The sequence below is a fragment of the Gobius niger genome (genome assembly GCF_951799975.1).
Source record: "Gobius niger genome assembly, chromosome: 18".
NCBI lineage: Eukaryota > Metazoa > Chordata > Actinopteri > Gobiiformes > Gobiidae > Gobius > Gobius niger.
In genome coordinates, this window is record NC_136869.1 from 7,981,203 (window position 1) to 7,994,711 (window position 13,509).

Here is a 13,509-nt window from a genome sequence, read left to right on the forward strand (position 1 = left end):
GAGCAGAATGAGGAGAAAGGAGAAGGAGGAGAAGAAGGAGGAGAAGAAGGAGGAGGAGAATAAGGAGGAGAAGGAGGAGAAAGGAGAAGAAGAAGAAGAAGAAGGAGGAGAAGGAGAAGGAGAAGAAGGAGGAGGAGGAGGAGGAGGAGGAGGAGGAGGAGGAGGAGGAGGAGGAGGAGGAGGAGAAAGAAGGAGGAGAAAGGAGAAGAAGAAGAAGAAGAAGAAGAAGAAGGAGAAGGAGAAGGAGAAGGAGAAGAAGGAGCAGAAAAAGGAGGAGAAAGAAGAAGAAGAAGGAGGAGGAGAAGAAGAAGAAGGAGAAGAAGAAGAAGGAGCAGAAGGAGAAGAAGGAGGAGAAGAAGGAGAAGAAGAAGAAGAAGCGTACAGTCTTTAGGCCAGTGTAGCGCCTCATTTGAAAGCTAAGACCTGCAAAATTGGTCTAAGATTTTTCCTCATGTTGTCGTCACCTTTTCTTTGTATTATGGTGCTATTTTGCCACATTTTCGTTGTGTTAATGCCACTTTTCTATGGCCTGCTTTGTCGCCTTTTCTGTTCTCTGTTTTGTTGCTCTTTTGATGCGTTCATATCCTCATTTACGTCTCGTCTGCGTCGCCATTTTCACGCTTTTTTCAAGAAGCTTTTAGATTTGGTTTAAAGGTGCATTATGCAACTTTTTATGAAAGAAAGAAAAGTTTGCAGATTTTTTTTTTTTTGGGGGGGGGGGGGATCGCCCAGCTCTACGTTCTTGTCGATTTGTTGTTGCTTTTTCTTCACACTGTAGTCGTGCTTTTGTCGCTCTTTTGCCAGGTTTTTGTCACATTTTGTTTGTGTTTTTATTGTGTTCTCGTCTTTTTAATCACATTTTTTCTGTCATGCTTTTAGCGTTTCTTGTGGCTTTTTTTTTATCACTCTTTATTCATGTTTTTGTCGCTTTCTTTATTGTGTTATTGTTGCTTTTCCGTCACGTTTTTGCTTGAAGATTTGAGTCAAGCCAAACCGGATAAAATGTGCTCCAGTTTGACTTAAAGCTGCATTATGCAACTTTTTATGTGGAAAAAAAAAGTTGATATTTGTGCATATTTGACCTTGTAGTGACCGAGCGGCTGTATGAGTGGTAGGGTTGTGCCGATATCATCGTCCATCGCCGATGGATGAGCAACATCACGATGGAGAGCCACCATCGTGATGCCACGCCCCCTCCTGTCAGAAACACGCACTGGTCTTCTGTGGACCTTGTAAACCTACAAACTGTGCAGGGATTGCACTGTAAATTAAATCACGGATGTAACTAATATGCGCGCTAGTGTCAGTAGCCTGCCAGAAGCCACGATTTGTTGGCCGTAATTATTAACGTAAAGACGCAGCGCTGCTGTTTCTGACGCGCGGGGCTCTCTCTCTCTCTCTCTCTCTCTCTCTCTCGCTCTGCAGCTCAAAGTATACCAGCGCGTGGTTTTGTTTTGCTTTGCAGCGTATTGAAACTTAAACCGTTTTAAAATGAGATGGCGCTCACATCGGAGCTAGCTGAGCGCGTGGACTATTCTCACGAAGGGCCGAGAGAGGAAAGAGAGGAGAGAGAAAGGCGCGGTGCAGGAGTTACGAGGTTAGAGCACAGGGACCGGGCGGCGCGTGGAGCGGCTTCAAAAACGTAGGCTACGATGCAAACTTCTAAATATTCTCCCGTTTACCCACTGTTTCTTAAACATTACGTTAAAACTGAGCAAATGCAAATAATAAGCTCCGATTTACATTTGTATTAGTGTGAGAAGAGCCTTGGTATTGAGGAGGAGTTGACGCTCTGAATAAGTCGTTCTCCTTAGACTTTACGCACGAGTTTTAACACATTTCTTTTGCAAAAGTCGTGTCCGTGACTCTGTTCAAATCATGTTTAGTTTAGATCCATTTATCCTGCAATCTCACATTTTCCTAGCATACATAGTAATATGCAGCATATATAGGCCTATAGGCTATGTAAATGTCTTTAAAAAATGCTTATAATGAAAAATGGACGATATCATCGTCCATCACGATGGTTCACTGTAAACATCGTCAACGGCCAATTAAGGGGACATCGCCCAACCCTAATGAGTGGTCAGTATGGCACCTTTACCTTCAATCATGGTGGTGTCTACAATGCTCCAGGATCAAATGTTTTGTAGGTTTTCTGGTGAGAGCATCCGTCAGCAGTGAAAACCTTCCAAACAATTGATCCTGGAGCGTTTTTCCACATAAAAAAGTTGCATAATGCAGCTTTAAGTCAAACTGGAGCACATTTGATCTTGTTTGGCATTACTCAAATCTTCAAGCAAAAAAGTGTCAAAAGAGCAACAAAAACGTGCCGGAAAAGCAACAATAACACAATAAAGAAAGCGACAAAAACATGAATAAAGAGTGATGAAAAAGCCACAAAAGACGGCAAAAGCATGACAGAAAAAAATGTGATTAAAAAAGACGAGAACACAATAAAAACACAACCAAAATGTGACAAACACCTGACAAAAGAGCGACAAAAGCGTGATGAAAAAGCAACAACAAATCGACAAGAAAGTAGGGCTGGGCGATATCCCCCCCCCCAAAAAATAAATAAATAAATCTGCAATTGTTTTTATAAAAAAACTCGATTTACAGTTTTATTCAAGGTTAGTGCTATATCATCTGCTGTGAAAACGTGAGATATCATGACACAAATTAAGGTTAGGGTTCGGATTATTTATATTTTTAGACAAACCAACTCATAGATCTATACAAAATCACAGCAGACCGTCCCTCCCGAGCATACGATCTAACACTAACCTTGATTCAATGTCCCCCCCCCCCCCCCCCATTTAAAACAAAACAAGTGCGATCTATAAATATATTTTTATTGTATTTAATTAAAATGCACCAACAAAGATTATATAAACTGTATTTGGATTAAGCATTAAAACAATAAAAAATCCTGAGGTAACATTTGTACAGCAGGACCTTCTCCCTGTAAGCAGAGGGCAGAGAGCTGAAATAAAGCTCAAAACTAAAAAATCTAAATCAAATTAAAAACAAATCCCAGCCCTACAAGAAAGCTGTGAATAAAAAGTCACAAAAATGGGATGAAAAGTGACCAAAACACGACAAAAAAACCTACGAAAACACGACAAGAAAGTTCCGATCTTGATTAAGCTCCAGTCCAGGAGCTTTTAGATTTGGGTAAATCCCTCAGCCCTTTGCTCTTGCAGTAGGCCGCAGATCAAACTAATCTGGGAGCTTTGGCAGGAATTCACCTTCATGACATCAGAGTAAAACATTGATAAAGTCTGAATGATATCAGGCCGATGTCAGTAATTCACACAGTGCTTTGGTGCATAGTGTCTGCATGGATGGATTTATTATTCCTTGACATTGTTAATTGAATCTTTCCATTTATGTTTCTCCAGGACGTCCTTCATCTCCTCCTCGGGTTCAAACGGTGCAGCTGAATCCTCCTGCCTGCTCCCGTATTGGAAAGTAATCATCGAGGATAGAACCATGGCCTCTCCGTTTGTGCCCGTCCCGCTGCCTCTTGACCGATCCTTTACCGGGAGCAAACTCAGGAGGCCACAGAGAGCGTCGTCTTTAGGTAATGGGGGAGAATTACAAATGTACAAGATGGATTTATGGGTGGGTGGATCCTTGCTGTAAAGCGCTTTGAGTGCCTAATGTAGGTGGAAAAGCGCTATATAAGTTGAGACCATTTACCATTTACCATTTAATTTGAACAATTTCCATCTTTGCTCTTAATTCTCCACATAACTAACCTTTTACTAACTGAACCCTTTCTTTTATTGTGTTTAGGCAGTGTGTCCAGCAGCTCAGACTCCTCGGGTCCCAGGTTGAACGGAGACGGTCGTGAGTGATACTCGCTGCTTACTTTAGAGCTTTGAAAAACCTCTGAGGCATTTTGTATATGAAAGTGAATTTGGGATTTTATTTTATGGAGGGATTTTGCGGAGGGAAAGAAGTTGACTCTGTTGGAGGCGGGCAATGCATCGTCTTCAAGCTGATTCATATATTACTTGAGTATTGAATTGAGTGTGTTGTTGTTAACCTCATATTAATTTTCTCCAGTTCAGCTTTACCCAAATCTAAAAGATCAATCCCTATAGGACAGTGTAACGCCTCATTTGAAAACTGAGACCTACAAAACTGATCTAGAAGGATCTTTTTCCCCGCATTGTGTTTTTGTCACATTTTTGTTTTCATCACTTTTTCATCACTTTTTTTTCATCACATTTTTGTCACTTTTTCATCACTTTTTTTTAATCACTTTTTTAGTCACTTTTTCATCACATTCTTGTCACATTTTCATCATTTTTTAATTCACATTTTTGTCACTTTTTCATCATTTTTTAATCACATTTTTGTCACTTTTTCATCATTTTTTAATCACATTTTTGTCACTTTTTCATCACATTCTTGTCACTTTTTCATCCCTTTTTAGTCACTTATTCATCACTTTTTTTTAATCACTTTTTTAGTCACTTTTTCATCACATTCTTGTCACTTTTTCATCACTTTTTAGTCACTTTTTCATCACTTTTTTAATCACATTTTAGTCACTTTTTCATCACATTCTTGTCACTTTATCATCACTTTTTAGTCAGTTATTCATCACTTTTTCATCACTTTTTCGTCACTTTTTTATCACTTTTTTGTCACTTTTTCATCACATTCTTGTCACTTTTTCATCACTTTTTAGTCACTCATTCATCACATTTTTGTCACTTTTTCATCCCTTTTTCATTACTTTTTAGTCACTTTTTCATCACATTCTTGTCACATTTTCATCCCTTTATCATCACTTTTTAGTCACTTATTCATCACTTTTTCATCACATTTTCATCACTTTTTTTTCATCACATTCTTGTCACTTTTTCATCACTTTTTAGTCACTTATTCATCACATTTTTGTCACTTTTTCATCATATTGTCACTTTTTCATCACTTTTTAGTCACTTTTTCATCACTTTTTTAAATCAAATTTTTGTCACTTTTTCATCACATTGTCACTTTTTCATCACTTTTTAGTCACTTTTTCATCACATTCTTGTCACTTTTTCATCACTTTTTAGTCACTTTTTCATCACATTCTTGTCACTTTTTCATCACTTTTTAGTCGCTTTTTCATCACATTGTCACTTTTTCATCACTTTTTTATCACATTTTTGTCACTTTTTCATCACTTTTTAGTCACTTTTTCATCAATTTTTTTTTATCACATTCTCATCACTTTTTCATCACTTTTTCATCACTTTTAGTCACTTTTTCATCACATTCTTGTCACTTTTTCATCACTTTTTATCACATTTTTGTCACTTTTTCATCACTTTTTAGTCACTTTTTCATCAATTTTTTTTTATCACATTCTCATCACTTTTTCATCACTTTTTCATCACTTTTAGTCACTTTTTCATCACATTCTTGTCACTTTTTCATCACTTTTTAGTCACTTTTTCATCACATTCTTGTCACTTTTTCATCAATTTTTTTTTATCACATTCTCATCACTTTTTCATCACTTTTTCATCACTTTTAGTCACTTTTTCATCACATTCTTGTCACTTTTTCATCACTTTTTTAATCACATTTTAGTCACGTTTTCATCACATTCTTGTCACTTTTTCATCACTTTTTTTTATCACTTTTTTTTATCACTTTTTTGTCACTTTGTCATGTGCTTGGTTCAGGTGGAGGTTAAGAGGTTTAAGAGGTTAATTAAGTTTCCAAGTTTTTTTAAGGTTTATGATTCTCAAACATAAAGCTATTGAGAAAGTAGAAAAACAAACTGAGATATAACCCTACATTTTGCATAGGTGCAGGGGGCTCTCGCCGTTCCTCCCGCTCCTCTCGCAGCAGGACGCCCCCTCCTGTTCAGAGCCCCGTACTGCGCACCAGAGTCAACGGCGCGCTCGAACCTTCAGTGGAGTTCTCCACCTGCCCCCCGCGCTCCCAGTCCAACCCCGAGGGGAGCCCACAGATGCAGGCGGACGAGCGGCCCATCACCCCCACTGTCCTGGGGTATGAGGTCATGGAGGAGAGGGCCAAATTCACGGTACAGAATCACAAAGTCTCCACAACTGTTCCTTTTTATTTTAGTGATTGATTTGACTTGTTTTAATGTATGTATAAGTTGGTGCCAAATTCATAATGTGAAACCACAACATCTTAAAATCGCCCTTAACGTGAAACCGGCTTTTCCCACACGGGGGAGGTGCTACCCTGGCCCGAGTGTGTTTCGGACCAGCTGTTTGCCCAGAGAAAGCGGAGAGGAGTGAGGTCCTCTCAGGACAATGAAACCAAACAATAAATAAGACAATGTTAAGTTCAGACAGTTCAAACTCAGAAACACAGTGGGAGAAAAAAAGAAACCTCGAGGAGAACCACAGAAGGAGAGATCCACTACTGATGGGAGTCCCTCAGCAGATGGGCTCCAACATCCAGTCCTCGTTGGAGCTTCAGTTCTTATTGTCCAATCCCTGTAGGTGGGGTTCAACAACACTGTGAAAAAGGAGGAGGAGGAGGAGGGGAAGAGAGGAAGAGAGAGAAGAAAGAAGAGAAGGAGAAGAGAGAGAAGAAAGAAGAGAAGGAGAAGAGAGAGAAGAAAGAAGAGAAGGAGAAGAGAGAGAAGAAAGAAGAGAAGGAGAAGATAGAGAAAGGAGAAGAGAGAGAAGAAAGAAGAGAAGGAGAAGAGAGAGAAGAAAGAAGAGAAGGAGGAGAGAGAAGAAAGAAGAGAAGGAGGAGAGCGAAGAAAGAAGAGAAGGAGGAGAGCGAAGAAAGAAGAGAAGGAGGAGAGCGAAGAAAGAGGAGAAGAGAGAGAAGAAAGAAGAGAAGGAGAAGAGAGAGAAGAAAGAAGAGAAGGAGAAGAGAGAGAAGAAAGAAGAGAAGAAGGCAAAGAAGGAGATTTTTTTTTATTTTTAACCAAACCTTTATTAACAGCTTCCATGTTCACATTCCCACCTCGTGCTAATTACAAAAAATTACAACAAATACAGAGTGCACACAGTTATTTTAAAGAAGGAGGAGAAGGAGAAGAGAGAGAGAAGGAGAAGAGAGAGAGAAGGAGAAGAGAGAGAGAAGAAAGAGAAGAAGAAAGAGAAGAAGGAGGAGAAGGAGAAGAGAGAGAAGGAGAAGAGAGAGAAGGAGAAGACAGAGAAGGAGAAGAGAGAGAAGGAGAAGAGAGAGAAGGAGAAGAGAGAGAAGGAGAAGAGAGAGAAGGAGAAGAGAGAGAAGGAGAAGAGAGAGAAGGAGAAGAGAGAGAAGGAGAAGAGAGAGAAGGAGAAGAGAGAGAAGGAGAAGAGAGAGAAGGGGAAGAGAGAGAGAAGGAGAAGAGAGAGAGAAGAAAGAGAAGGAGGAGGAGAAGAGAGAAAGAAGAAAGAGAAGGAGGAGGAGGAGAAGAAGGAGGAGAAGAATGAGGAGAAGAATGAGAAGAAGAAGGAGGAGGAGAAGTAGGAGGAGAAGGAGGAGGAGAAGAAGGAGAAGAAGGAGAAGGAGAAGAAGATTGATATATCAAGGCAGGAAAATAAAACGGTATTGGACTTTTTTATGCCTCAGAAAAGTGCTTTCTCTTAAAATGTCCTACAATTAACATGAAATACAATGAAACACAACTTACTTTGGGTAAATAATAAAGTACTACATTAGAAGAATAGATAAAAAATGCAAATAAATGTACACACAATGAATATTGAGCCCAAAAATGTATTGTTTATTAGTCATTTAACTTGGAGCAGAAGAAACACCGTCCACAGATAAACCGTGTGCACTGTTTGTAGAGGGCTTAAGGCAGAGTTCCTCAAAGTAATATTAGAAAGAATTATTAAAAGGAAATTCTTTCAAACGAGCCCCTCACTGTGAAGAAATGGAGGAAAGGCCCAAATTCACTGTGCGAAACCAATAAATCCCTAAACTCCAAATCTGTGTAACATTTCCTCAGTAATACGTCAGTCGACTGTCAGACGTGCCGCCAACATCATTCGTTCTCGAACCATATCGCTCCCTACACGTCGCACCAGTTAGCATCTCATTTGTGAAGGCCGGGTTATGGATTTGCGGATGGCCAGAGCCGCGCACAGACAGATGAACGTCCAGGGAGCAGTTCCTTTGAGCGATGAGCCGTGGCAAAAATGAAAGAAGATCTGAAGCGCCTGCGTTTCCCGCAACGCCGGGCCATTACATTTCAAAAGAGTTCGCCACGCCGCCATTGTTTTAGCCTTTTGCTCTTGTAAAGTCGTTTCCAGCAGTTTCCATTGTTTCTTTCTTTGAACTTTATTCAGTTGTTTGTAGTTGGTGCAGGAGCAGGGCTGGGCATATATTGTATTTCTATGTCCGGGACAGCATTAAAGGAAGTGACTTGGTTGTTTGACCCCTTCACCCCCACCTGAACAGAGCACATTTTCTCCAGTTCGGCTCTACCCAAATTTAAAAGCTTAAGAAAAACAAAGGATGATGGATGAAAATGCAACAAGCGACAAAAAAACCACAACCAAAAATTTACAAAAATGTGGCGAAAACACGACAAAACAGTGAAAAAAGCAACGAAAAAGCCACAAAAACACTATATAAAGCGGCAAAAGAGTGACAAAAATGTGCCGGAGAAGAAACAAAAATGTAGTGAAAAGTGACAAAAACGTTGCAAAAACGCAATGAAAAAAGTTATCAAAAAGAAACATAAAATCCACGAAGATGTTATGACAAAAATACAAAAAAAAGTGACTAAAAAAGCTATAATAACCGACGAAAACATGACAAAAATGTGACAAAAAAGCCACAATTGCTTTTGTAAGCCTTGGCTTTCAACTGAGGCTTTACACTGTTGCTCTCCAGTCGAGAAGCATTTAGATTTAGGTAAAGCCCAGCTCAAATAAATGATTTTTGTTCTTATTTTTGACCCAATATTTTCTCATTTTGCCAATTTTCCCCCTAATTTTTTTTCACATTTTTAACCATCCGTTCCATCCATTTTCATCCGCTTTATCTGGGGCCGGGTCACAGAGGCAGCAGTCTCAGCATTGTTGCCGAAACTCCCGATCCACGTACACCAGGCCAGCTCAGAGGCATAGTCCCAGCAGCTCGTGGAAGGCCTTGTCCTATTGGGACAAGTGGGGCAAGGCCTTCCACGAGGCCTTGTCCCACTAGGACATGCCTGGAACACCTCCTGCGGGAGGCGACCAGGAGGCATCTGAAACAGATGCCCGAGCCACCTCAGCTCGCTCCTTTCGACGTGAAGGAGCAGCGGCTCTACTCCAAGCTCCTCCCGGGTAACTGAGCTCCTCACCCGATCTCGAAGGGTGCGCCCAGCCACCCAGCGAAGGAAACTCATTTCGGCCGCTTGTATTCGTGATCTTTTCAGTCATTACCCAGATCTCATGACCATAGGTGAGGGTGGGAACGTAGATCGATCGGTAAATCGAGAGCTTTTGCCCCCAGACTCAGCTTCCTCTTCACCATAGCCGTCCGATACAGCGACCGCATCACTGCTGACGCATTAATGTTTTCCCTGTTTCCCCCCATTTTCCCACTTATTTCCCCGCCAATTTATTCCATAACGTTTTTATACAGTTCTTTCTTATTTTTGCCACAATTTCTACCAATTTTTTCCCAAATTATTCCCCATTTCTTGACATTGTAGATGAACTCAATGTTGTAAAGTTTTCTGTTTCTACATGACAAATGTTTTAGTGGAGGTAATGTTTTTGAAAAACCAAGTATTGTTAAAGGAACAGATCACCGTTCTTCCATGCTGTGACATGTTCTTACCTGAGCTTAGACGAGTTGATTCGTACCTATCTGGTCTTTGCCCGTGGAAGAGCGTGGTCGCTTCCAACTTCACCCCTGTTTGGAGCTATAAGAATATATTGGGAGAGGCCAATGCTAACAACAATCTTTGGTCGTTTCGTGTGACTGTGGACACACACAAAGACCAGACAGGGACACATCAACTCGTCTAAGCTCAGGTAAGAACATATCTCAGTATGGAAAAACGGTGATCTGTTCCTTTTTAAAAGTACCGGGATTAAATAATGTTCCCATACAGTGGGGAAAAAAAGTATTTGGCCAAAATCCAATACAATGTCTATGTGAAACTGACCAAATACTTTTTTCCCCACTGTATATGCAGGAGTCTCACCGTTGACCTCCCTCTGTTTCCTTCCAGGTTTACAAAATCCTGGTGCGAAAGACGTCGGAGGAGAGCTGGGTGGTGTTTCGACGATACGCCGACTTCTCCAGGCTGAACGACAAGGTGCTTTTGCTTTCACTCAACACCCGTACGCCGTCGGTGACCCGAGCGGACAAAGTTTTCTTTCGCAGGTTTCATATTTTGCGTGCGCTTTTGTTTCGGGGGCCGCGGGAGCGTTTAGTGCCGTGACAAAGCGGTCCACTGTCTGCAAATAACCAGAGAAACGGAGCCAGTTCAGTTTTCCTACGACTTTGGCAAAGGCTGGATTTGGAAACCTATGGGCTTCTTCATAGTATTAAAAATGACAGACATACTGATTGAGAAAGTGTTCTGTTACAATATCAGAGGCAAGGCTGACATGACTGGTTGCAATACATGTCAGTTACTTATATAAGAGGTTACTGGGATACATACAACACAAGAGATCAAATCTGAGTCAGAGCAAAAGCTTATTCAGACCAGGACAAGCTGTGCTGCTCATAAAGGGTCAATTATGAAGCTTGGGTACTTTCTCAGCAGTGTTCGCCAACAAAGACTATAACGATATCATTTCATTAACGCACCTTTTTAAAATGTCGATAATGTGACAATGACCTGCTAGAAATGGCTCTTTGGGGACTAAAACACGAGACGTTTATGAGTTTACATTGACGAGACAAAAATGGAAGTGGTTCGTCAGACTAGGGCCGGGCGATTACGATTTTAATCAATTTTATTTAGAACAGGAAGAATCTCTCGCACACTGTATACTTGCAACACCAGTGTTCCTTTATTAATGCAACGTTTCGGCCAGTGGCAAAATGTTTCCTGTTCTACGTTTGGCCTCTATGTCTTCTCTTACGCACCTGTTTTAAACAAAGAGATTTGCGAAGTAATCAATTTTCATTTGAAATAAACTTTAATCTTTCATATGAAGAAAACTGCTCAGAGTCCTGCTCATTAATATTTAATAATGTAGCTAGAATTAGGCCCATTAAGATAACATAACGCTTTGTAGTAAATTTCTCCATTGTGAGATCATAAAGGCTATCTTATCTTAGCCCGATAAACCACACCCACCTTCTGCGCGGAAGAAGGTGAGTCTGGCCACACACAGTAAACAAGTTGTTGATTGGCGGCTAAAGCCAAACCAATCACGACCGTCACAGAGAAATGACAAGGTTATGTCACTCGCTGCTCCACTATGTTGTTACTTCAATTAACGTTAACATTAGCCAAAACTAATCATGGAGGAAGTAGTCGAGGATTTTGCCTCCGTGTTCTCCGCGTGAGTTTATATTCACTTCATATTTTTTGAATTGGACACAGCTGTCGTCACGTCCGCTCATTGCTAATTGGTTTATTTCACTGACAATCTGTGCGCGTTAGGCCCGTTCAAACTGCTCCTATCGCTCCGTGACCAGACTAATTCCCTGTGTGGAATGATCAGGGAAGAGTATGGCAGAGCCTGGCAAATCTTATCTTATCTTATATTTATTTAAAAAATGTTAATTCTGTTTTAGATATTCCTTTTCTGCTCTCAAAAGTAAACCCTCTTAATAAACCATGGAGTTTTCAAAAGTGTTTTAGTTTTATTGTCTTCATGCCTCTGCTGTGCTTGACAAACATCTCCATGGAGACTCAAGGGAAAGGGGCGGAGTTAAATGGCCCGGCGCACAGGCACAGGAGCAGACCGGAGGAAAGTGGGAAACAAAACTCCACCACGTCCTCTTCAAACACAACACCTTTGTAAAGCAGCAGATCGTCAGAAAGTCTCTGCTCCTCCGTTAGGGGGACATGGAGCGACGGATGCGATTTTACGACTATTTTCCAAATCGCCTGTTTTTAAAAGCATGAATTAACTGAATTAATTTGATTTATCGCCCAGCTCTACGTCAGCCCGTTTGCAAACAGAGCTTGTGTGCGAATCGGGAGAACAGACCCGTTACACATGTCACAGTAGGCCTGTCACGGTAACAAATTGGAAGTACCAATATTGAGGCAGGAAAGTATTGCGATAAACGATATTATTGACTCTAACGATACGGCTCAGGCGTAAAAGTTACAGTAAACCTTTGTTCTAAAAGTGCATCATCACAGCCTAAGATTCCACACAAGCCGCAACGCCGTTTGTGGTGAAACCTGTTTGTCAAAAGCAATAAAGCCAAGCGATTATTATTCATTATTAAAAGGTCCGCAGCCTACAGCCAAAAACTAAAAGCGAAATGAACAACTTGGCAGCACTTTTTCTTGTAAATTTAAAAACAAAAACTAAAATCTCCTGTTTCCATCGGTTCTTGTATAAAATCTGCTAACCCTGATGTTTGCAAACATTCGACTGATCTGTTTATTGTAACAGTTTGACAGGTTTAAAAGGGTTCGCTGTGAATAAAACTGAACTTCTTCTATATATTTCCCAACTCCCTCTGCGTCATGGTTTTCAGAATCTCTCAGGTTTCTATCGTGTCCACACATCCACCTTTAACGTTTATTGCGACATTTTGACAAACCTTTCTTAATCACGTTTGTTCCGCCTCCGTCCGTGGAGGATTCCCGCAGCTTGAGGCCCCGTCAAGTGAAATCTCTCAGGCGAACAACTCTCCACAGTGAAATTTAATCGGCTCCCGTCGAGAGCCTGTAGGAGACCCGGGTTCGGTTACGAGGGGCCGGGTCAGGCTGTCGCTCATTGTTTTGTGGAAATAAACAATGTAGGTCTTTGGGGAGAGAGTTTTTTTTTTTAAATGAATAGCTGAGGACTCATGTTTGTGAATCTAGTTGCTGTTTTGTTGATGTGAAAAGCAAAACCAACAAGGTACAAAGGGCAGTATGAAGAAACAGCAACATACACAGGTGTCTAAATGTTCCAAAGGTTTGTGTGGGCGCTCTTGGGAAAAGGATCCAAACAAGTACGAGCATGAGGAAGTACTTAAAAGGCCTTCATTTAGATCACGGGTAGGCAACGTCAAGCCCAATAAGATTAAATACCTGTTAAAGTAAGTCTGAAAATGTGAGAAATAGTGTCAGTATTTAAAAAATGTCCTGTCAGAACGTCCCTCTTGGTTATATGTTAAAGGGATTTTTCAGGATTTTTGAAATAGGGCCTCATTTCCTAGTTTTCCAGAGTGTTGCTGATTTCTGGAGAAAAGACAATGCAGAAAAAGTTCTTAATTCTAAATAGAAGTATTGTGTTCTAAATGCCCCTAAAAAGAGACTTGCATGAAAGTTTAGCAAATAGTAATAAGTCTTAAAATGTTTGCTACATATCATTTTTATGCTGATTTATCATGATCAATGAGATTTCCATATCTCATTGAATGCATTCAGAGCATGGGGTCTATGGTGGATCG

General features: G+C 40.7%; 1 protein-coding gene across 1 annotated transcript in view; it reads left to right on the plus strand.

Moving 5' to 3' along the window:
• Window positions 1–3,488: 3,488 nt before the first annotated feature.
• The window catches only part of snx16 (sorting nexin 16), a 31,320-nt gene continuing 21,299 nt past the window's right edge, over window positions 3,489–13,509 (plus strand). The window contains exons 1-4 of the mRNA XM_079576471.1: window positions 3,489–3,586; window positions 3,802–3,859; window positions 5,797–6,058; window positions 10,160–10,246. Of these exons, the coding sequence (XP_079432597.1) occupies window positions 3,496–3,586; window positions 3,802–3,859; window positions 5,797–6,058; window positions 10,160–10,246 (498 nt within the window). The 5' untranslated portion in view covers window positions 3,489–3,495. The remainder of the gene's footprint in view (window positions 3,587–3,801; window positions 3,860–5,796; window positions 6,059–10,159; window positions 10,247–13,509) is intronic.